Genomic DNA, 24,326 nt, shown 5'->3' on the forward strand with positions numbered 1-24,326 from the left:
AGTGGCCATAAAGGCAGGGCAGAGGCTGGAAATTCTGCAGCAAGTAACTCGCTTCCTGTCTCACCAAAGCCTATCGAGTATCTGCACGGCACAATTCAGTAGCGAAATGGAATACTCCCTATTTTTTCTGGTAAGGTGCAGCTCCACAGACAAGGGTGAGGTAAGGTGAAATTCAACATGATCCAGGATATAACATATTTGATTGTCTCTCCATACACTCAATCTGTAGGTCCTTCACCAGCGATGCACAGTGGAAGCAGTGTGTACCACCTACAAGATGCACTGCAGAAACCCACCCAGGTTCTGTCAATAACACCTTGCACATTTCCAACCTTTACCACCTGAGTGGACAAGGGCATCAGATACCTTCTCTTTTGCACTGATTAGGTGGGCACCCCCATTGTCAAGAATGGGAATATTTGTAGAGCTGCCTCCTCTTGTTCTTTGTAGAATTGTCCACCATCCTCCAAATTAGGAGTTTTTAGGACTGCAGAGCTTAGATCCGATCCACTGGTAGTGGGATTGATCTATCTTGTCTATCATATGTTGCTTCTGCCATTTGGCTTGCAGGTAGCTTCTATGTAATTTCACTATGTTGATGCCTCATTTTCAGGTATGCCTGGTACTGCTCCTGGCATGTTCTCCTGCACAACTCATGTGGGTCCCACAGCTTGAGGGTAATAGTACAGTGGGGATATGCCGGTCCATGATGTTACAGAGCTTAGTTAAATGCAATTTTGCCTCTGCCGATGGCCCATGTTGACTCATGGATGCCTAGTTCTGAGTTGCTGAATCTCTTTGAAATCTATTGCATTCAGCATGGTAGCAGAGCTATGCAACAGAACAGAGAGTAACCTCAAATTGAAGATACGTCATTATCTCCACAAGGAGTGTGAAATAGTCACTCTGACCGATACTGCCAAAGACATGTGAATCAGTGACATGTAGACTTGTGAAGACAAGGTCAAGTGGTATTTTCCTTCTTTCACCATCTGCCGCAGACCCAGTCCTCCAGCTTGATCATTAATGGTTGTGCAGCCAAGCACTGTTAATGATGGACATTGAAGTACCAACTCAGAGAACATTCTGTGTTCTTGTTACCCTCAAATGTTTCTTTTCATCAGGGTTCAACATGGAGAAACATTGATTCATCAGTCAAAGGGTCAGTAGGTGCTAATTGATAGGAGGTTGCCTTTTACTGGAATTCTATGAAGATATTACGAGCATGGTGGATAAGACCATAAGACCATAAGACACAGGAGTGGAAGTAAGGCCATTCAACCCATCCAGTCCACTCCGCTATTCAATCATGGCTGATGGGCATTTCAACTCCACTTACCAGCGTTCTCCCCGTAGCCCTTAATTCCTCAAGACAACAAGAATCTATCAATCTCGGCCTTGAAGACATTTAGCGTCCCGGCCTCCACTGCACTCCGTGGCAATGAATTCCACAGGCCCACCACCCTCTGGTTGAAGAAATGTCTCCGCATTTCTGTTCTGAATTGACCCCCTCTAATTCTAAGGCTGTGTCCACGGGTCCTAGTCTCCTCGCCTAATGGAAACAATTTCCTAGCGTCCACCCTTTCCAAGCCATGTATTATCTTGTACTTATCTTGGGATAACAGGGACCCAGCAGATGTGGTGTATCTGGATTTTCAAAAGGCATTTGAGAAGGTGCTGCATAAAATAAAGGTGCACACTGTTGTGGGCAATGTATTAGCGCAGATAGAGGATTGGTTAACTAACAGAAAGCAAAGAGTGGGAATAAATGAATGTTTTTCTGGTTGACCATCAGCGACGAGTGGTGTGCCTCAGGAATCACTGTTGGGACCGCAAATGTTTACAACTTGCATAAATGATTTGGAGTTGGGGACCATGTGTAATGTGTCAAAGTTTGCGGATTACACTAAGATGAGTGGTAGAGAAAAGTGTGCAGAGGACTCTGAAAGTTTGCAGGGAGATTTGGATAGTTTAAGTAAGTAGACAAAGGTCTGGCAGATGGAGTACAATGTTGGTAAATGTGAAGTCATCCTTTTTTTAGTAATAAAAGTAAAAAGGACTATTATTTGAACAATTAAAAAGTTGTAGCATGCTGCTGTGCAGAGGGACCTGGGTGTTCTTATGCATGAATCGTAGAAGGTTGGTTTACAGTTGCAACAAATAATTAGGACAGCAAATGGAATTTTGTCCTTCATTGCTAGAGGGATTGAATTTAAAAGCAGGGAGTTTATATTACAGCTGTATAGGGTGCCAGTGAGGCTACACCTGGAGTACTGCATGCAGATTGGTCTCCTCACCTGAGAAAGGATATACTGGCACTGGAGGGAGTGCAGTGGAGGCTCACTAGGTTGATCCTGGAGTTGAGAGAGTTGATTTATGAGGACAGACTTAGTAGACTGGGATTATATTCATTGGAATTTAGAAGACTGCGGGGTGGGGGTGGAATGTTGTGGAGACTTTTGGAATTGTGAGGGGAATGGATGGGATGGAAGGGGGAGGTTATTTCAACTGGTGGGTGGAGCTGGAACAGGAGGGCATGGCCTTGAGGTTGGGGGGAGCAGACTTAGGACTGGCTCGGGGAGGAGATTCTGCATCTGGGGGGTTGCGGATCTGTGGAGTTCCCTGCCCGGTGAAGTAGTTCAGGCTTCCTCATTAAATGTTTTTAAAGCTAAGACAGTTTTTTGAACAGTAAAGGAATTAAGGGTTATGGTGAGAGGGTGGGTAACTGGAGCTGAGGCCATGAAAAGATCAGCCATGATCTTATTGAATGGTGGAGCAGGCTGGAAGGGCCAGATGGCCTAATCTAGCTCCTGGTTCTTATGTTCATGTTTTTCTTGAAGCCTAGAGACTTCATGGGTACCACAGTCAATTTGGAGATATCCCAACACAACTCCCTTCTGACTGTACACCATTAAATCACCAGCTCTGGGTGACCTGTTATGCTAGGGAAACATAATATACTCAGGGATGGTGATAGTGGTGTCTGGGAGATTGCATTTAATATGATTCCATGAATATGACGGTCAGGCTGTTACTTAACTAATCTTACGACAGCTCTTTCAATTTTGACACAATCCCCCAGTACAAGTTAGGAAGACTTTGCAAAGTCAACATCACTATGCTTGACTCAATGGCAGATGATGTTGTCTGGTTGAGTTCCCTTTCTTCAACTTTATGGTAGTTTGCAACTAAGTCTCTTGCTCGAGTCTTCAGACACGACCAATAATTCACATCAGAAGCCACACATAGGCCAAACCAGGGAAGGATGACAGATTCCCTTTCACAGAAGATATTAGTGAACCAGATAAAGGTTTATTGCAGATTTATTAATGTAATTCAAGTTTCACCACCTGCCATGCTGAAATTTGAACCCATTTCTCCAGAGCATTAGCCTCAGGCTCGAGACTACTCACCCATTGACAGTACAACTACGGCACTTGCTTCCCGGACATTGGGCATCAACTCCCCTCCTGCCTGCTTTCTATACCCTTTGATTTCTTTGGAGACCAACAATTTGATTATCTTAACTTTAACTATATTCCAAGATGGAGCATCCACGGTCTTCTGGAATAGACATTTTCTAAGGTTCACAACCCTTTCAGTGAAGAAATGTTTCCTTTTCTTGGTACTAAATGCTCCCCCTCTTTCCTGGACTGTATGCTAAAATAGAAACAACCTCAGTGTCTAATCCCTTCACTCTTACTTATTTCAATGAGATCATATTTCATTCATTTAAATCACAGAGTATATAGATTTACACTAGTGAACCATATCATAGCATAACTCAGTCATTTTTGAAACCAATCTTTGAGCATCAGTTGTATGGCCTCCCATATCTTTCCTTGAATATGATGGTCAGTTGGGTGGCACGGTGGCTCAGTGGTTAGCACTACTGCCTCACAGTACCAGGTTCAATTCCAACCTCAGGTGACTGTGTGGAGTTTGCACATTCTCCCTGTATCTGTGTGGATTTCCTCTGGGTGCTCCAGTTTCCTCCCCCAATCCAAAGATGTGCAGGTCAAGTGAATTGGCCATGCTAAATTGCAAAATAGTGTTAGGTGTATTAGTCAGAGGGAAATGGTTCTGGGTGTGTTACTCTTTGAAGGGTTGGTGTGGACTCGTTGGGCCGAAGGGCTGTTGGGCTGTAGGGAATCTAATCTAATCAAAACTGTGCATACTCCAGGTATCATTTCATCAAAGCCCCATGCAACTATAGAAAGACTTCCCAATTTTTGCACTTCAATTCTCTTGCAACAAGGATCAACACACTATTTGGTTTTTAAATTATTGCTATAGCTGCATCATGACTTTACATTATACTTGTATGAGTCTACCCAAATCTCTCTGAGCAGCAACATGTACAACATGCACACCTTTTAAAAAAACATTTTGCTTTTCTATTCTACCAACCAAAGTGAAGAACCTCACACTTCCCCATATTATACTCCATCTATCATGTTGTAACTGACTCAATCTGACTCCTGTCCCAAATTCCTTTGTAACGTTGTAAGGTGAAAGCTTATATTTTTCACCTAGCTTTGTATCATCAACAAACTTAGGTACATGACTGCTTGTCTCTTTGTCATTCATATAGATTGTAAGTAGCTGAGACTGCAGTAATTATCCATGATGTAGTACAGGCAGAATCAATTAACAGGTTCAAGGAAAAAATTAATATGTCAGTGATGAAAAGTGAGATAAGGGGTAGAGGGAGCAGGGAGGAAAGTGGAGTTGAGACCAGAATAAGATCAGCCATGTTAAATGGCAGAACAAGTTCAAAGGGCTAAATTGACTTCTCTCACTCCTAATTTCTATGTTTCTATGTAGTCCACTAAATTCCATCCTGCCAACTTGAAAATACCCCATTTATCTCCAAAGTTTGCATTGTCTTCCATAACCACTTCTCCATCCATGCTGTGATAAGTTTTTTTTGCTTCCATTTGTGATATGTAAGCAAGACAATTTGTGAATATTGCAACTGTCATGGAACATAGAGTTCCAGTGCTCTGTGTGGTTCTGTGGAATAGGAGTAAGCTTGTAGTAAGGATTGGAATAGAATACTCAGAATACATCAAGGGCTACTGACCAGTTAACTTCTGGTAGTTAGAGGTAGTCAGAGCAGAAGGTTGCTACCAGGGCATAGTGGGTTAGAGATCAAGACAGTGAGAAATGGACTCCATGCAGGAGTACTGGTAGCTGCTGAGAAGGTAACAGAAAGGCACTGACTCGATGTAGCTGCAGTTTAGAGATTAGTCCCTGAAGCTGTTGGATAGCTCCATTCAACTAAAACTCAAAAGAAATCCTATGAATCCTTAGATACAAGTAAGTATTGGAGCTTGGAAGAAACCTGTGAGTCATTAATAACTCAGTGTGACAGAGAGTGGGGTGAAAGTAGCCCATAATCAACTTTTACTCGGTGCTGCTAAGCAAGATTATAGATCAGAGAATTTCAGAGACAGTAATATAGAATCATAGAATTTTCCAAGAGGAGGCCATTCAACCCATCATGTCTATACTGGCTCCTGAAAGATCTACTCAGCTAGTCCCAATCTCCATAGCCTGCTAATCTCATCATTATTTCAAATAAGTATCAGCTCCCTTTTGAAACCTCCTGTGGGATCTTCCTCCTCCAATCTCTCCAGCAGTGCATTCTAATTCCTAACAACTCTCTGAGTAAGGAAGTTTCTCCTTCTCTCAGTCCTAGATCGCTTGTTGACAATTTTGCAATTGTGAACCCTAATTACTGACATACCTACCAGTGGAAACAGAATTTCTTTTTACCCTGTCAAAATTGTTTATAATTTTGAACACAAAAGCATGGAGTGGAATCCCTTGGAAAGTTTTAATGACATCTATTAACTCTCAGTATTACAAATCTCGGAATGTATTGCAAAAAATCCATGGAACTTCTTTTGATTGCATTTGTGATTTGATGTGCTCTATGGGGTGTTTGGCTATAGTTTGTCTGTTATCCATTTATAGCTTATGTTAATTCTGAATTTTATGTTAATACTGTTCTAATTTTTGCATAGTAAAACTTATTGCTACTTGTTCAAAACTGTAGTTTATTCCCTTCTGAAATTGCACATTTCCTCTGTAAAACAAAGGGTAACTGGCCTCTAGTGAGATCATATCATAATTTGAATGGCCTGGTTTGGGATAATAATACTAATATATTACCCCCAAGCCCATGGGCTGCCATCTTGCAAATTTTATGTGGCACATTATCTAATGCTGTTTGGTAATTCAGATGTGAGGCATGTGCTGGTTTTCTTCACCTACTCCATTTGTTACACTCTCAAAATACGAATGCACTGTAAAACATGATTTCTCTTTCATAACACCATATTGACTCCATCCTATCATCTGCTGATTTTCTAAGGGGATCATTAATTTATTCATAGATTCCAGCAATTTCTCAATGATTGATGACAGTACTGCAGTTCCCTGTTTTCTCCCTCTCTTCTTCCTTAAAAAAGCTAACTTTTGCTAACTTTCAACCTACTGGGACCATTGTGTTATCGAGGGAATTTTAGAAAATCAGAGCCGACTTTAAACCTTCAACCTTCAGCAGTGACTTTTTCACTGCTGATACTAATTACTTTAATTTCTTCATTCATTTTATCCCTATGTTACCCTGTATTTCTAGTACATTGGCAGAGCTCCTGAAAATTGTAGTCAATGTAAAGATGATATCTTGCACCAACTTACTTTCAGTAGAGCTTTGCACTTGTAGCTCATCCTTTCCATCGTGGAAATGGGCAATCCATTAGAATATTGACAAACCAAGAATGGGTGAACATCCTTTTATTTTAACATCATATCCAAGAAGATACTGTGATGGTCAGTAACTGAGAAAAGGTATAATTTGGAACTGTCAGCAAAATGGGGAATCAGGTTGTATTGTAGCCAGCTGAGCCAATCAACTCTGTACGCTGCCTCCTCCCTTATTCCACTCCTCTTTGTCCATATTCTCGGCTGACTGACACATAGCTGGTGATAAATGAAGTCCCTCATGTTGTACAGCATGCAGCGGACTACCATGAATTACTGCACACAATTAGCTGAGCAGTGCATGGCTCCTTCAATGTGGTCCAGGCAGCAGAAGTGCTATTCCAAAGGCCTGCTCTGTCACATTTCATGCTTTCCAATAAGTGTGACTGCATACTAAATTCAAGAGCTATATAATCAAAGGATAGTCCTTGTCTGCCAGAAGCCAACTTTTGATTTTTCAAAATGGCTCCAATTTCGACTGAGATTGCCTTTGGGTTAAAGGCTTGAATGGTGAAGAATTTGATATATGGGCTCAAGAAAATTTTTTGTCAATATGTAAATATACCTCCTAGAGAAGGAAAAAAACTGGACCTTCTCTTGGGAAATAAGGCAGGGCAAGTGACTGAAGTGTTAGTGGGGGATCATTTTGGGACTAGTGATCATAATTCTATTAGTTTTAACATAGCTATAGAAAAGGATAAACCTTGAGTAAAAGTTAAAGTTCTTAATTGCAGTAAGACAAATTTTAATGTAATGAGACAAGAACTTTCAAATGTTGATTGGAGTAGACTGTTCTCAGGTAAAGGGATGTCAAACAAGTGGGAGGTTTTCAAGAGTATGATAATGGGAGTATAGGTATTATGTTTCTCTGGTAAGACTGGTAAGAGTAAGGGAACAATGAATGAATATGTATATTGAGTTTCTAGTCAAAAATAAGAGTCATATATTAGATGTAGACAGTAGTTAGCACTGCTGTCTCACAGTGCAAGGGACCCAGGTTTGATTCCAGCCTCGGGCAACTGTCTGTGTGGAGTTTGCACATTCTCCCCATGTCTGCGTGGTTTTCCTCTGGGTGCTCTGGTTTCCACCCACAGTCCAAAGATGTGCATGTCAGGTGAATTGGCCATGCGAAATTGCCCATAGTGTTAGATGCATTAGTCAGAGGGAAATGGGTCTGGGTGGGTTACTCTTTGGTGTGGACTTGTTGGGCTGAAGGGCCTGTTTCCACACTGTGGGGAATCTAATCTAATCTAAACTGGGATCAAATGAATCTCTTGAAGCATAGGGGCATTCTTAAGAGGGAAATCAGATGGCAAAGAGGGAATATGAAAATGCCTTGGCAGGTAACATTAAAGATTCTACAATAGAGGTCTATAAAATCATGAGGGGCATGGATATGATAAATAGACAAGGTTTTTTCCCCGGGGTGACGGTGTCCGAAACTAGAGGGCACAGATTTAAGGTGAAAGGGGAAAGATTTAAAAGGGTGATGCAGAGGTTGGTGCATGTATGGAATAAGCTGCCAGAGAAAGTGGTGGAGCCTGATACAATTACAAAACTTGAAAGGCATCTGGATGTGTATACGATTAGGATGGGTTTAGAGAGATATGTGCCATATGCTGGCAAATGGAACTAGATTAATTTAGTATATCTGGTTGGCATGGATGAATTAGATTGAAGGATCAATTTCCTTGCTGCACATCTCCATGACTCTATGACTCTAAGGACATTAGGAGGAAAACAGCAACTAGAGAGAGAATAGGCCCCATTAAAGATCTATTAGATCCTCTATGAAAACAGTTCCCATTACAGGAGAGGAAGTGCAGGAGGTCTTAGAAAACATAAGGCGCATAAATCTTCAGGACCTGATCAAGTGTATCCCAAGACATTGTAGAAAGTTAGGGAAGAAATTCCAGGGCTTCTAGCAGAAATATTTCTATCATTTATAACCACGGCTGAAGTGCCAAAGGACTGGAGAGTGGCTAATGTTGTGCCTTTATTTAAGAAAGGTTATAAGAAGAAGCCTGGGAACTATAAACCTATAAGACTAACTATAAGTACATCGTTAGTTGGTATGTTGTTAGAGGTGACTCTGAAAGATAGGATTTGCCTGCATTTGGAGTGGCAAGGATTGATTATGGACAGTCAGCGTGGTATTTTGTGAAGAAAGCAAGTCTCACAAACGTGATTGAGTTTTTGAGGAAGTAACCAAAAAGATTGATGAGGGCAGAGTGGTAGACGTTGTTTACATGGACTTTAGTAAAGCCTTTGACAATGTAGACAAATGAGTAAGGAGGAAAAAGTGAGGACTGCAGATGCTGGAGATCAGAGCTGAAAATGTGTTGCTGGAAAAGCGCAGCAGGTCAGACAAATGAGTAAAGTTAGATTGGATGGGATTCAGGGTGAGCTTGCCAATCGGATACAATATTGGTTTGATGGTAGGAAACAGAGAGTGGTGGTGGAGGGTTGTTTTTCGGACTGAAGGCCTGTGACCAGCCATGTTTCACAGGGATTGCTACAGGTTCCACTTTTGTTTGGATGAGAATATAGGAGGCACGGTTATTAAGTTTGCAAATGACACCAAAACTGGTGGTATAGTGGACAGTGAAGAAGGTTATCTTAGATCACAAAGAGATCTTGAACAATATGATCAAGAGCTGAGGAGTGGTAGGTGCAGTTTAATTTGGATAAATTGCATTTTGGTAAAACAAACAAGGGCAGGACTCATACAATTAATGGTAGGGCATTGGGTAGTGTTGTAGAACAGAGAGACCAAGGGGTTCGGATACATACTTCTTTCAAATTTGCTTCAAAGGTAGACAGTAAAAAGTCATTTAAATGCTTGCCTTCATTGCTCAGACCTTGGAGTGTTGGAGTTGGAAGTCACATTGAAGTTGAACAGAATGTTGGTGTAGTACTGTGTGCAGTTCTGGTCACCCTGCTGTAGGAAGGATATTATTAAATTGGAGAGGGTTCGGAATTGATTTACCAAGATGTTGCAGGGAATGGAAGCATTTGATCGGCCTGGACTTTTTTCACTGGAGCATAGGTGGTTGAGGGATGACCTTATATAAGTTTATATGTCATGAGGGGCATAGATAAGGTGAATAACAAAGGTCTTTTCCCTAAAGTGGGAGAGCTCAAAACTAGGGCGCTAACTTTTAAAGTGAGAGGAAAACGCTTTATTAAGAACATTGGGGGCAATTGTTTTACACAGAGCATGGTTCATGTGTAGAATGAACTGCCAGAGGAAGTGGTGGATGCTGGTACAGTTACAACATTTGAAAGAGATTTATATAAGTACATGAATAGGAAAGGTGTGGAGGGAAATGGGCCAAAAATAGGTAAGTGGCATTAGTACAGTTTGGGCACATGTTTGTGTGGACTAGTTGGACTGAAGGGTCTATTTCCATGTTGTATGACTCTGTGACTCTATTGAACAGTGGACTATCACAGAATGAAGGCAACATGAACATGGGTCCAAGATAGGGACACAGAAAATAGGAGGAGGGTCGGCCATTCAGTTCTTCGAGCCAACTCTGTCACTCAGTATGACTGTGACTAATCAATTCAGCTCAGTAGCCCGTTCCTGATTTCTCACCATACCCTCTGATCCTTTTAGGCCAAAGAACTTTCTCGAAAATGTTCAATGGTTTGGTCTCAAACATTTCCTGTGGCAAAGGATTCCACAAAGTCACTATTCTCTGGATGAAGAAATTTCTCAAACCGCAGTCCTAAATAGCCTGCACAAATGTGACCCTTAGTTCTGGACTCACTGGTCATCAGGAACCTCTTTCCTACATTTACCCTTTCTCGTCCTGTTAGACTTTTCTAGGGTGTAGCTTTCCTCGCTGAGCTGTAGGTTTGATATCCAGACGTTTCATTACCTGGCTAGGTAACATCATCAGTGGCGACCTCCAAGTGAAGCGAAGCTGTTGTCTCCTGCTTTGTATTTATATCTTTCTCTTGGATGGGGTTCCTGGTGTTTGTGGTGATGTCATTTCCTGTTCGTTTTCTGAGGGGTTGATAGATGGTATCTAGATTTATGTGCTTGTTTATGGCGTTGTGGTTTCTAGGCTTCTATGAGATTACCTCTGATATTTCTAAACTCCAGTTAAAGTAATCCTAACTGATCAAGTCTCACTTCTTACGTCAGTCCTGTCATCCCATAAATCAGTGTGTTGCACTCCTGCCATAGCCCAGCATCATTCCTCAGATAGAGTTCAAAACTGCATACAATATCCCAGGTATGGAATTATCAAGGCTTTGCAGAATCTCAGCAAGACATCCCTGCTCCTGTAAACAAATCCTCTCACTATGAAGGCCAACATATCCTTTGCCTTCTTCTCCTGATGCACCTGCATGTTTACTTTCAACAACTGGTGTACAAGACGCTGAGCACTGACCTGACTTACAAGATGTGCTGTATTGGGGTGTATCCAAAACGGATACAAAGTGAGTAGAATCTCTTTCAGTCGGGAGACATCTTAGAGTTAACGTACAATATCTATAAAGTGAGACCTGTGCAGTCAGTGGCACACTGCAACTTAGTGTAATTGTAATCAAGCTGATAACTGCCTGTTTTTCCCTGGCATGAGAGAATGACATGTATTCATCTTCTTTGGAACACAAGGCCTTGTTAAAATGGATATGCTTGAAACACCACTCTTTGCTGAGATGGAGATGGGATCATTGCTCCCTGAATAGCCCATCATAGAATAGAATCACAGAATCCCTACAGTGTGGAAACAGGCCCTTAAGCCCAATAAGTCCACACCAACCCGCCGAAGAATATTCCACCCAGACCCATTCCCCTAAATTTATCCCTGACTAATGCCTCAACAGGAGAATGTGAGGTCTGCAGATGCTGGAGATCAGAGCCGAAAATGTGTTGCTGGAAAAGCACAGCAGATCAGGCAGCATCCAAGGAACAGGCGATTTGACATTTCGGGCATAAGCCCTTCTTCAGGAATCATTCCTGAAGAAGGGCTTATGCCCGAAATGTCGAATCTCCTGTCCTTGGATGCTGCCTGACCTGCTGCGCTTTTCCAGCAACAAATTTTCAGCTAATGCCTCAACACTACACATCCGTGAACACTATGGGCAATTTAGCATAGTCAGTTTACCTAACCTGCACATCTTTGGATAGCGGGAGGAAACCGGAACACCCAGAGAAAGCCCACACAGACACTGGGAGAATGTACAAACTCCACATAGACAGTCGCCCGTGGGTGGAATTGAATTTGAGTCCCTGACGCTGTGAGGCAGCAGTGCTAACCACTGAGCCCTAGGTGTACACAATCTTCTGCTTAGAGATATTTATCTCTCCTTCCATAAACTTGACTTGCTCTGAGTTTGTGCTCTCCCTTTTGCCTGAAATGTTAAAATCCAAAGTGAATGCATTACAAGTGCACACATGACTGGGAGCGACTAGAACCAAGTGTTTCGCTGTATGCTGCATACTCCCTGCAGAATCACATGTAGTCATGAATTGCAGAAACCACCAGTCACTTCTGCAATTGCAGCAATGCCAGTTGGAAGTAGTTAGCAACAAACACAAAAGTGATTGATGATTTCTTAACGCCGATAGTGGAGGTAGGTTCCTGCTGCACATATTTAGCTGTGTGATGTTAGGAGAAGATATTAGCTGAGCACCGAGTTCCAAAATGGCAGTTTTAGTGTCAAATCAGCTATATGCTGATTAAATTCATGATTTACCAACTCTGCAAGCGTCTAATGGAGATTCCCAGCATATGCGTTAATGCTATGATCAAAATGACCTCTGGTTTGTTTCTTACCAGAATCGTGTTTTCACGAAGAGGTCATCGTTTTGCATGACACCCGTGATGAAACAGAAAAGGCTTTAAGGTGCCTAATTTTGCAACTCCTAGTATTTAATATGTAAATTGATACTATGAACAAATGGTTAAATATTGCAAGAAAAAATATAAACAGAGGATGATCCAGAGCAAAATCCTGTGAATTGCCATGAATACTGTTAGATAGAAACAATTTAATGTAGTATATAGTCAGTTTACAGTCACTTCAAAATAAAATACATTTAGAATAATTTTATTCGAAAGACAGACTCAATGGTAACTTGACAGAAATGTTAACTTGTCTGCTGACGCTATAAATGCTGTGTACTTCCTGCTGTTTCTGTTATTGTTTCCTCTGCACTTATCATATTTTACTTGTTTTCTAATTGTTTTCTCTTTCATCAAACAGATTGTTAAAGTGTACATCAAGCTAAGTTTTGGCACTTTAATATTATATGTGTTTATTGTAATATACACAATAAATTATGAGCATCCATTTTTAAAGATCAATGCAAAAATTGTAACTGTACATCATAAAAATATTAAGACACTGGCCCTAAAAACTTACTGAGGCTTTACGGAGGCGTAAGAAGTCAACGCTGAGATATGCTTTGATTCCATCAATCGCTCCAGGGAGAGTAACTCCACGAAGCAGTAAGATTGTAAGAACCACATATGGCATAGTGGCAGTAATCCAGACAACCTGTTATGTATTAATGAAAAACAATGGCTTTTTAATATTTTTTGCACACTTTATTGATTTTCATTAAGCTGAGTTTCATACATATTGAAGCTGCAAAATATTTAAAGCAGTGGTAAATTCAATACCAGTATTAGATTAATTATTCCTTCAATAGACAAGCACAAAACTCTCAAACATTTATACGTAATGGATGTAGGTTTGCTCGCTGAGCTGGAAGGTTCATTTTCAGACGTTTTGTCACCAAACTAGGTAACATCTTCAGTGAGCTTCCGGACATTGCCAGCTTTGACCGGAGGCTTATTGAAGATGTTACCTTGTATGGTGATGAAACGTCTGAAAATGAACTTTCCAGCTCAATGAGCAAACCTACATCCAGAACCGCAACCTGAGCTAATTTATGAGTAATTTTACAAGTGTATGTAAAGATACTGAATATGAACGTAGGTATAGAGTTGGCCATTTTGATTATACCTAAGCATAGCATGATTTCTGCAATTTCTATAATTTCATTTCCCATGTCACACATACATAAAATAATATTTAATGGTGGCAAAATCATTTCAGAATTAGTTTATACATGCACAGAGTCTCACAAAGGGTACATACTAAGTTGTACATTTGGTGTCTACTCTTTTCTTCTTTCTCCCTATGCCCTGAGTTCAAATGCAACCCGCCCTGAAATAAAATGAATGACTGTCAAGCTACCAGTGCCTTTAGGCAGCTCCTAAACAGACAAATTCTGGTGAACTTGCTGAACTGGCAACAGCTGAAAGGTAAGCCTTTGGATAATTTTGCTCACCCTGGGCTTTGGCAGAACAACTTTTAAGAGTGTATTTTTCTTCAGTCAACAGGAAGTAATATAGAGTTGGCAGGATTAGAATCTGTGTGAATAGCGTGGAGGTATTGCAGATGAAAGTAATGGGAATTTTGTTGAGGCTTTCTGGAGAGGATGTCGAGAAAAAAATAGATCAGGAGATTGAAAAGGCTTGTAAGAATGTCACTATTAGAATAATAATGGAGGAATTCAATATGCAGTGGACTCAGAAAATCATTTGCAAGTGGATCTCAAGAAAAAGAATTTGTGAAATGTCTATGAGGTAGTTTTTTGGAGCAGGTTATGGTAGAGCCCACTGGGGAACAGGCAGTTCTGGATTTGGTCATGTGTAATGAGTAGACACGATTAGGGAGTTTAAGGTGAAGGAATCCTGAGGGAGGAGTAACTATAATATGATGGAATTCACACTGTAGTTTGAGAGGGAGAAGATGGAATCAAATGTAACTGTACTTTACAATCAAGTAAAAATAACTACAAAGACATGAGGAACCAGCTGGCCAGAGTTGATAAGAAAGGGAGCTCAGGAGGAAGGACAGCAATGGCATGAGTTTCTGGGAATAATTTGGGAGACACATTAGAAATTTATCTCAAGGACAAAGAAACATACTAAGGGGAGGATGAGGCAACTGTGTTGATAAAGGAAATCAGGGACAGCATAAAACTAAAGAAAAAGCTTACAGTGTGGTAAAACTTCATGGGAAGCCAAAGGATTAAGAAGCCTTTGAAAACTAGGAGAGGACAACTTAAAGAAAACAATGAGAAGCGAGAGACGAAGAAATAGGAGAGTAAGCTAGCTAGTAATATAAATGAAGATTGCAAGACTTTTTTAGATATCTGAAAGGTAAGAGAGAGGCAAGACATTGGAAAATGAGGCTGGAGAAGTAGTAAAGGTGAACAAAGAAACGGCAGAGTAAGTGAATTGGTACTTTGCTTCAGTTTTCACAGTGAAAGACACCAGTAGCATATCAGAACTTCAGGAGAGCCGGGGGCAGAGGTAAGTGTGGTGACCATCACTAAGGAGAAGGTGCTGGGGAAGCTGAAAAGTTTGAAGGTGGATAAATCACCTAGATCAGTGGGACTACACCCCACAGATTTCTGAATGAGATCGCTGAAGAGATGGTAGGGGTATTGATGGTGATCTTTCAGGAATCACTGATGTCAGGAGGATCCCACAGAACTGAAAAATGGTTAATATTCCTGTTTAAGAAGGGAGGGAGGCAGAAGATAGGAAGCTATAAGCTGGGTAGCCTAATCTCAATTATTAGTAAAATTTGAAAGTCTATTATTAAAAATGACATTGTACAGCACTTGGAAGTGTATGGTAAAATATGGCTGAGTCAGCGTGGCTTTGTCAAGGGGAGACTATGCCTGATAAATCTATTAGAATCGTTTGAGGAGGTAACAAACAAGTTAGACAAAGGAAAGCCAGTGGATGTGATTTCTTTGAATTTCCAAAAGGCCTTGGACAAGGTGCTCCACAGGAGACTGCTAAATAAGATAAAAGCCTTGGTGTTTGGGTAAGGTACTTGCGTGGATAGAGGATTGGCTGACTGACAGAAGGCAAAGAGTAGGATAATAGAGTCTTTTCCAGGATGGCAGCTGATGACTAGTGGAGTTCTGCAGGAGTCAAGTGTTGGGACCACAACTATTCACGTTATACATTAGCAATCTGGATAAAGAAATTGAGAGCATTGTCATTAAGTCAACTGATGACACAAAGATAGGTGGGGGGACAGATTGTGCTGAGGAAGTCAGAAGGCTGTTGAATGAATTAGACAAGCTAGAAGAGTGAACAAAGAAGTGGCAGTTGCAAACACAATTTGGATATGTCGTGTTTTGCGCTTTGTTAGGAAGAATCGAGGCATAGACGATTTTCTAAAAGGGAAAGGTTTCAGAAGTCTGAAACACAGATGAACTTGGAAGTCCTAGTTCAGGATTATCTTAAGATTAACATGCAGGTTCAGTTGGTAATTAAGAAGGAAAATGCAATATTAACATTCATTTTAAGAGGACTAGGATACAAGAGCAGAGATATACTGCTGAGGTTGTATAATTAGACCACATTTGGAATATTGTGAGAGGTTTTAGGTCCCATATCTAAGAAAGATTATGCTGGCGTAGGAGAGAGTCATGAGGGGGTTTACAAGAATGATCCCAGGAATGAAGGGCTTGTCATAGGAGGAACAGTTGAGGACTCTGCGGCTGTGCTTGATGGCATTTAGAAGGATGAGGGGGCGATCTAATTGGAAATAACAGAATACTGAGAGGCATGGTTAAAGTGGACACAGAGAAGATGTTTCCACTAATAAGAGGAGGCTAGAACCCTAGGGCCCAGCTTCAGAATGAATGTATAGCCCTTTTGAACTGAGACAAGGAGGAATTTCTTCAGCCAGAGTGTGGTAAGTCTGTGGAACTCATTGCCATAGAGTCTGTGGAGGTCATGTCATTGAGTGTATTTAAGACAGAAATGGAAATTCAAAGAAATCACATCCACTGGCTTTCCTTTGTCTAACTTGCTTGTTACCTCCTCAAAGAAGACCAAGAGTAATGGGAAGAAGGCAGAAGAATGGGGTTAAACAACACATCAGTCAGAATAGAATGGTGGAGAGCGTTGACCCAAATGGCTTAATTCTGCTCCTATATCTTATTGCATATGGTTAGCGTTTTGGTACTGGCTATCAAAGAAACAGAGGGAAGCAGACTCATGCTCTGTTCTACTCTGCAATGCCCACTTTCTGAGCAGGAGGTAAAAATAAGCACTTGTCCCTTTGTTAAGGCTGTAATGCCTGTTTTAGATGGCAGGCAAGGATACCTGAGAAGTGGTCTAACATAGCATCAGCTCAAAATGTTAAAGCACCCTTTGAGCAAGGGATATCAACATCCAATATTTTCAAATTTATGCAGAAACAAAATACTGCAGATGCTGGAAATTTGAAATAAAAACAATGTTGGAGAAACTTAGCAGGTCAGGCCAGCATCTGTGGAGAGAAAAACAGAATTAATATTTCAGATTGGTGACCTTGAAAGGTCAATAGACATGAAACATTGACCCTGTTTTCCTCTTCACAAATGCTGCTTGACCTATTGTGTATTTCCAGCATTTCCTGTTTTTATTTTTGAGATTATTATTCATAAAATGGGTCAGATGAGATACTGTTTTCATCGAATTATGTTGAGATGGCCCTATATATTTAAAAGTGGATGAAGGTAGAGTCCAGGGATCATATCCAGTAAATGGCTGGTTTAATTTATGGCCTTACAGGCCAACTGCCTTAATAGATTAAGCCATTGACTTTCAGTCCACATACTGAACTAAAGAAGAGGGAAGTTCTTCATTCAGTCCAAGAAAGCTATATTCAGCATAAAATGGGAATAGGCTGGCACTAAAGTCTTAAGTTAGTCAGTTAGAATCAAATAAAAAATTGATTAGAAAAATGAACATTTAACCTTATAACAGACACAATATTGTGTCTTATATTATTTTCTTTGTTTTGAGGAGTGAGTCTGAAATTTCGTTAAAATGTTGAGATTGAGTATAAATGTTATTTACTATACATGATCATGCATTAAAAATAGTTAATGTTCAGCTTCATCTCAATAAGTGACATCTCAATGTGATTTTCGGTGGAATTATCATATCCAAAACAGGCATCATGGGTTTCATTGTTCCTCTTTGGGTCATGCCACCCTATATAACAAGGTTCTGGATAACCTGATCCAAGAGTAAAACAAATCATCTTTCAAATAGCAAATCAGGAAGTCAAGGACAGAATTCAATACCACTAACTCTTACCGATCAACATATCTTAACATATCCAATTCTGAGAAGCAATCCCAAAGTTAGTCTAAGCTAATATTAATCACATTAATACCATTAATTTTTCACTTGTTAAAGATAGCAATCTTTATTCTGGCAAACAATGAAGACTTGTCTAATTTTGATTGAACTTTGTTAAAAATCAGGGAAAATGCCTCTGAGCTGGATTCCAGCCCTCATAGTGAGAACAAATATTAAGACTGCTGACTTCGTACTTTAAGTAAATAGTTTTGATTATTTAAATAAAAACATTTATTTTTGAAATGAAATGTATACAGGTTAAAAGAGACCAAAAAAGAGAAAATGCTGGAAAATCTCAGCAGGTCTGGCAGCATCTGTAAGGAGAGAAAAGAGCTGACATTTCAAGTCTAACTGACCCTTTGTCAAAATGTTTTCTCAGTTTGTCTTGTGCTGATAATAAGTACTTTTCTACATTTGATTTTAGTTTTACATTTCTATCTGATTGTTGGGTGCTACTCAATGATGTTAGAATATAAGATAATATATGGGCCCTGTTGTGGCACAGTGATAGTGGCCCTACGTCTGATCCAGGAGACCTGGGTTCAAGTTCATCCTGCTCCAGATGTGTGTAATAACATTTCTAAACAGCTGAATGAGAAATATCTGTAAGAGTACAGTGGGAATCACCTTGCCAGAAGTTCGAACTCCCTTCCACAGGCTGAAGTAAAGAATGACAATAACCACAAATAAGCAGCAGGTGAGCTGCCACCTGGGTTTGCCGATGTCATGGATCCCAGCACTTTCATGAAGGTGAAGAACACCGCGTCTGTTTAGAAACAAAAACATACTTCAATGAGAATGGTTCTTCAATTTTCTGTTCAATAATGCAGTCCACACAAAATCACAGATTTACTTTGCCCTATAATTATAACATTATTACTACAGTACCAGTACAGCATTAATGAAGCAGGATGCTCTACTGATGAACCAATATGGAAATTTAGCAGGCTATTTCTATGGTAACCGTTTAACCAAATAGCCTGAAGAACATATCAAAAACTTTTAAGCAGTGAGTTTCAGGAGTGATGGAGACATGGAGTTATGCACAGCACAGACCAGGGTCATTTGGCCTATTGGTTCCATGTTGGCCCTTTGGGGAGTAATCTAGACAGCTCTATGTTGGCAGTCCTGCTGGTTTAGTTCAAACATGCCCATCAAACATTGAGTTTTATTTTAAATCATTCATCATTTGTACTTCCGTTAATATGGTAGACAGCAAATTCTGTGTGTTTTCTCCTCCCATCTTCTCTGTATTCCTTCCCCAAACATTTAATGTGTGTTCTCTGGGCCTTGTACCTTTCGATAATGAGCGAGAGATGTTTTCTTTGTTTGTCTTAATTAAATTTTAAATAATCTCATAGACTGCTTAACAAATCTCCCTTCAATTTTCCTTACACAAAGAACAGTCCAGCTTCTCTTTGTTGCTAAAATCCCTCCTTCCTGGAACTGTTCTGATAAATCTCCAAGATTTTCAAAAGCTTGCTAAAATGTAATTACCAGAAATGGATACAATAATTTGGTAATACCCAAGGTGAGGAGGGATTAAACTAATTTAGCAGGGGGTGGAAACTTGTAATAGTAAGTTGAAGAGAGAACTGGTACAGTCAGACAGCACTTGTAAGAAAAGTATATGTATTAGGTGGAGTAAGTGGGAATTAAAACAAAATTCAAATTAAGCTCACTTTGCACTAATGTGTATGTGTGGAGTGGGGTAAACAAGGTTGTTGAGCTGCAGAGGGAGATAGTCATAGGGGATACAATTTGAGGTGAATATGGGTCTCCGCCTTAAAGAATGGTAGGACTGGGGATTGAATATTCCTGGATACAAGGTGCTTAGGAAATGGAACAATACAGCACAGGGTTCTCAGCCCACGTTGTTGTGCCGAACATGATGCCAAATTAAACTGATCCCTTCTGCCTGCCCTTGGTCTACGCACCTTGACTTCTTGCATATTCATGTGCTGAAGTATCTTAAACACCCCGATCGTATCTGCCTCCACCATCACCACGGCAGTGTGTTCCAGACTCCAACCTCCGACCGCACCCTGTATAAAAAACTTGTCCCTCACATCTCCTTTGTACTTTCCGCCTCTCACTTTTAATGTATGTGTGCCCCCCCCCACACCCACCATCCCATCTCTTCTTAGACATTTCAACTCTGGGAAAAAGATTCTGACTGTCAATCCTATCTATGCATCTCATAATTTTATAGATATTTTTTCCATCAAGTCTCCCCTCAGCCTCAGCAGCTCCAGAGCAAACAATCCGAGATTTTCTAGCCCCTCCTTACAGCTCAAACCCTTTAATCCAGGCAGCATCCTGGTAAACCTTTTCTGCACACCATCCAAACCTCTACCTTATTCTTGTAATATGGCAACCAGAACTGGATGCAATATTCTAAATGTGGCCCAACCAAAGTCTTATAAAGCTGCAACACGACATCCTGACTCTTGTAGTCAGTTCCCTGACCAATAAAGGCAATCATGCCATATGCATTTTTTACCACCCAATCTACTTGAGTGGCCACTTCCGGGAGCTATGGACTTAAACCCCAAGACCCCTCAGCAAATCAATAGTCTTCAGGGTCTTGCCATTAACTGTATACTTTTCCTTAACGTTTAATCTCCCAAAATACAGCACCTCACACTTAAGCGGATTCAACTCCAGCTGATATTTCTCCGCTCACATTGGCAACTGATCTCGATCCCACTGTATCATTTGGCAAGCTTCTACACTACCCACACTTTCACCGACCTTTGTATCATCTGCAAACTTACTAACACACAAATCCACATTTTCATCAAAGTCATTAATAAATATCACAAACAGCAGAGATTCCAGTACAGAGCCCTGCAGAACACGACTAGTCACAGACCTCCAGCTTGAAAAACACCCTTCCACCACTACCCTCTGCCTTCTATGGGTAAGTCAATTCTGAATCTGTGTGGCCAGGTCACTGTGGATCCCATGCATCTTATTCTTCTGGATGCTCCTACCGTGAGGCACCTTGGCAAAAGCCTTACTAAAATCTATGTAGATAGCATCCACTGCTCTACCCTCATCGATCACCTTTGTCACTTGCTCGAAAAATTCAATCAAGTTAGTAAGGCATGACCTGTCCCACACAAGATATGCTGATTGTTGTGGTTCTGTTCGCCGAACTAGGAATTTGTGTTGCAGATGTTTCGTCCCCTGTCTAGGTGACATCCTCAGTGCTTGGGAGCCTCCTGTGAAGTGCTTCTGTGATCTTTCCTCTGGCATTTATAGTGGCCACTATAAATGCCTGAGGAAACATCACAGAAGCGCTTCACGGGAGGCTCCCAAGCACTGAGGATGTCACCTAGACAGGGGACAAAACGATTACAACACAAATTCCCAGTTCGGCGAACAGAACCACAACAACGAGCACCCGAGCTACAAATCTTCTCACAAACTTTGAATATGCTGATTGTCGCAAGTGAGGCCATGCTTTTCCAAATGTGTGTAAATTCTGTCCAATAGCTTCCCAATCACAGATGTGAGACTCATTGGTCTGTAGTTTCCTGGATTATCTCTATTTCCCTTCTTGAACAGAGGAGCAAACTGGGATCTCTTCAGTGACTGGCAAGGATACAAGGATCTTGGTCAAGGCCCCAGCAATCTCCTTTCTTGCCTCTCTCAATAACCTGGGGTAGATACCATCAGGCCATGGAGACTTATTCACCTTTAATGCTCTTCAAGAGATCCAACACCACTTCTTTCTTGATCTCAAAATGCCCGAGTATATTAGTATGCTCCACACAAATCTCACTATGCTGCATATCCTTCTCCTGGTGAATACTGACACAAAGTACTGATTTAGGATCTCACCCACATCCTCTGTCTTCAAGCACAAGTCCCCCCTTTATTCTGGAGTGGTTCTAACCTCTCTCTAGATATCCTCTTGTTTTTAATGTATTTATAGAATGCTTTGACCCAACTGACCAAGAGAGCCCCTTCTTGCTCTCCTAATTCCCTGCTGGAGTACTTTCCTGCTTTTCTTATATTCTACATGGGCCCTGTCTGATTTTAGCTTCCTTAACCTTACATACACTTCTTTTTTCCTTCTGACTAAATGCACAACCTCCCTCGTTATCCAAGGGTCCCTTACCTTGCCAACCTTGTCCTTCTTACTGGAACATGCTGATCCCCTGGACTCTCATCAGCAGGTCTTTAAACAATTCCCACATGTCAAATGTGGATTTGCCTGATAATAGCCCCTCCCAATTAACACTCCCTAGCTCCTGACGCAATTTGCCAAGGCTCCTGACTTAACTTTAGTACTTTGCCAAGGGTCCTGACTTAACTTTATTCATACAATTAAGACTATGCTCTTATTGAGAAGGATGTCTTGAAGTTCATTAGCAACACTCTTTACACTGTTATCTCTTAGATTTATTCATAGAGTCATAGAACAGAGAGATGTACAGCATGGAAACAGCCACTTTAGTCCAATCGTCCATGTTGACCAGATATCCCAACCCAGTCTAATCCCACCTAACTACCCACCAATCCATCACCCGGCCCATATCCCACCAAACCCTTCCTATTCATTTACCCATCCAGATGCCTTTTAAAATGTTGCAATTGTACTAGTCTCCAGCACTATTCTGGATTCAGTGTTTACTGACCGTTATAATTACATGACTGGCTGTTCACGCTACACTGACTCCATTGCACTGAGCGAGGACTGAAAGCAAGGGCCTTTATGTCACAGCACCACATGTGTGATCCCATGTAACTGTCTTAAAGGTACACTTGAATTGAATTGACTTAGCTTTATTGTCACATGTATTTAAATAAGTATAGTGAAAATTTTACAAGTCACCATATCACTATGCCATCTTGTGTACAAGGTACCTAAGTACAGATTCTTAAGAACAAATTATTTGGGAAAAAAAATTATAAAAATAAAGAAAAAAATAGTCCAGCATTACAGATCATAGGAATAAATTAGAAAAACAAAGAAATAAAACATTCAGAATAACAGTCTTTCCAAACCAGTCCACACCAGCACCTAGGAGAAAGTGAGGACTGCAGATGCTGGAGATCAGAGTTGAAAAATGTGATGCTGGAAAAACACAACAGGCCAGGCAGCATCCGAGGAGCAGGAGAATCGACGTTTCGGGCATATTCCTGAAGCCTCATTCCTGAAGAAGGGCTTATGCCCAAAATGTCCAACATCACATTTCACACCAGCACCTAGCCTCCAGTAACTGGAAGAGACCTCCACAGCCTACACCAGACACACCAACATAGGAATTGCCACACTTTGGTCACCATCTTGCCCCACAATCAGGAATCCCCAGCTTGGCTACAGCTGCTTCCTCACTGGAAACGAGAAGTTCCCGCTCTGGACCTAACGTGTCCGCAACCAAGAGTCCCTGGCTCTACTCCTGCCTCAATGTCACCAGTAGTCCCTGCTCTAGACATAACACACTGCTGCCACTGCCACTGCCATGCCAATGTCAGGAGACCCAATGCAACTGAGTCTCTGGCTCTGCTGCCAAGCCAGGTGCCACCACACCAAGAGTCCCACTTCAGCTGCTGATGTCGCTTTGCCGGTTCTGCCATCTTGAAGAATCCATTGCTGCCGGCACCACCGCCTCCCATCACTGGAGGAGCTTTGCTGCCGCTACCACCAGTTCCAAATGCCAAATCTCATAATGCTGAATCCCAAGTCGCCACAGAAATGGGAAAAAAGAATAAGGGGGGTGGGGAGGTGAGCAAAAGAAAAAGATCAGAAGCAAAAGGAAAGAAAAGGCTTCCTGTCTGGTCTGGAAGCTATGCAATAATACAACAAAGTCTACAGCTATTTTCCTGATTGCTATTTGTGGGACCTTGTTATGTGCAAATTGGTTGTTTTTGACTACATTATTCTATTGATTACACATGACAGAAACTGAATTAGCTGGGATATGCTTTGGGACATCCAAGGATATAACTGTTCTTTGGCTTTCTTGCATTATGTCCAGCTCATCCAGATCTCCATTGTTGGCATTCCATCTTATTCATCTGTTGTTTATGTTCATAATGCGTCTAAATTTCACACAATCCTTCACCTTTAATATCTTTGCTGTTGCATAAAATTCCTCATTAATTCTGCACCATTCTCCACCTTACATTCCTACTTGTACATTTAACTTGTCCAATGCTGGTCATCCTGAAGAAGGGCTTATGCTCGAAACGACGAATCTCCTGTTCCTTGGATGCTGCCTGACCTGCTGCGCTTTTCCAGCAACACATTTTCAGCTCTGATCTCCAGCATCTGCAGACCTCACTTTCTCCTCAATGCTGGCCATTGTTTTCCTACACTATAGAACTTTCTCCAAAACTCTC

At 41.1% G+C, this 24,326-nt stretch overlaps 1 protein-coding gene across 1 annotated transcript in view; it reads right to left on the reverse strand.

The window, feature by feature from the left end:
* Nucleotides 1–24,326, reverse strand: part of slc6a3 (solute carrier family 6 member 3) — a 124,715-nt gene that overhangs the window by 77,582 nt on the left and 22,807 nt on the right. Inside the window, exons 4-5 of the mRNA XM_060825323.1 lie at nucleotides 18,597–18,735; nucleotides 13,162–13,296 (exon numbers count right to left, since the gene is read on the reverse strand). Coding sequence (XP_060681306.1) covers nucleotides 13,162–13,296; nucleotides 18,597–18,735 — 274 coding nt within the window. The remainder of the gene's footprint in view (nucleotides 1–13,161; nucleotides 13,297–18,596; nucleotides 18,736–24,326) is intronic.

Source organism: Hemiscyllium ocellatum, chromosome 5, assembly GCF_020745735.1.
Source record: "Hemiscyllium ocellatum isolate sHemOce1 chromosome 5, sHemOce1.pat.X.cur, whole genome shotgun sequence".
In the NCBI taxonomy this organism is placed as follows: Eukaryota; Metazoa; Chordata; class Chondrichthyes; order Orectolobiformes; family Hemiscylliidae; genus Hemiscyllium; species Hemiscyllium ocellatum.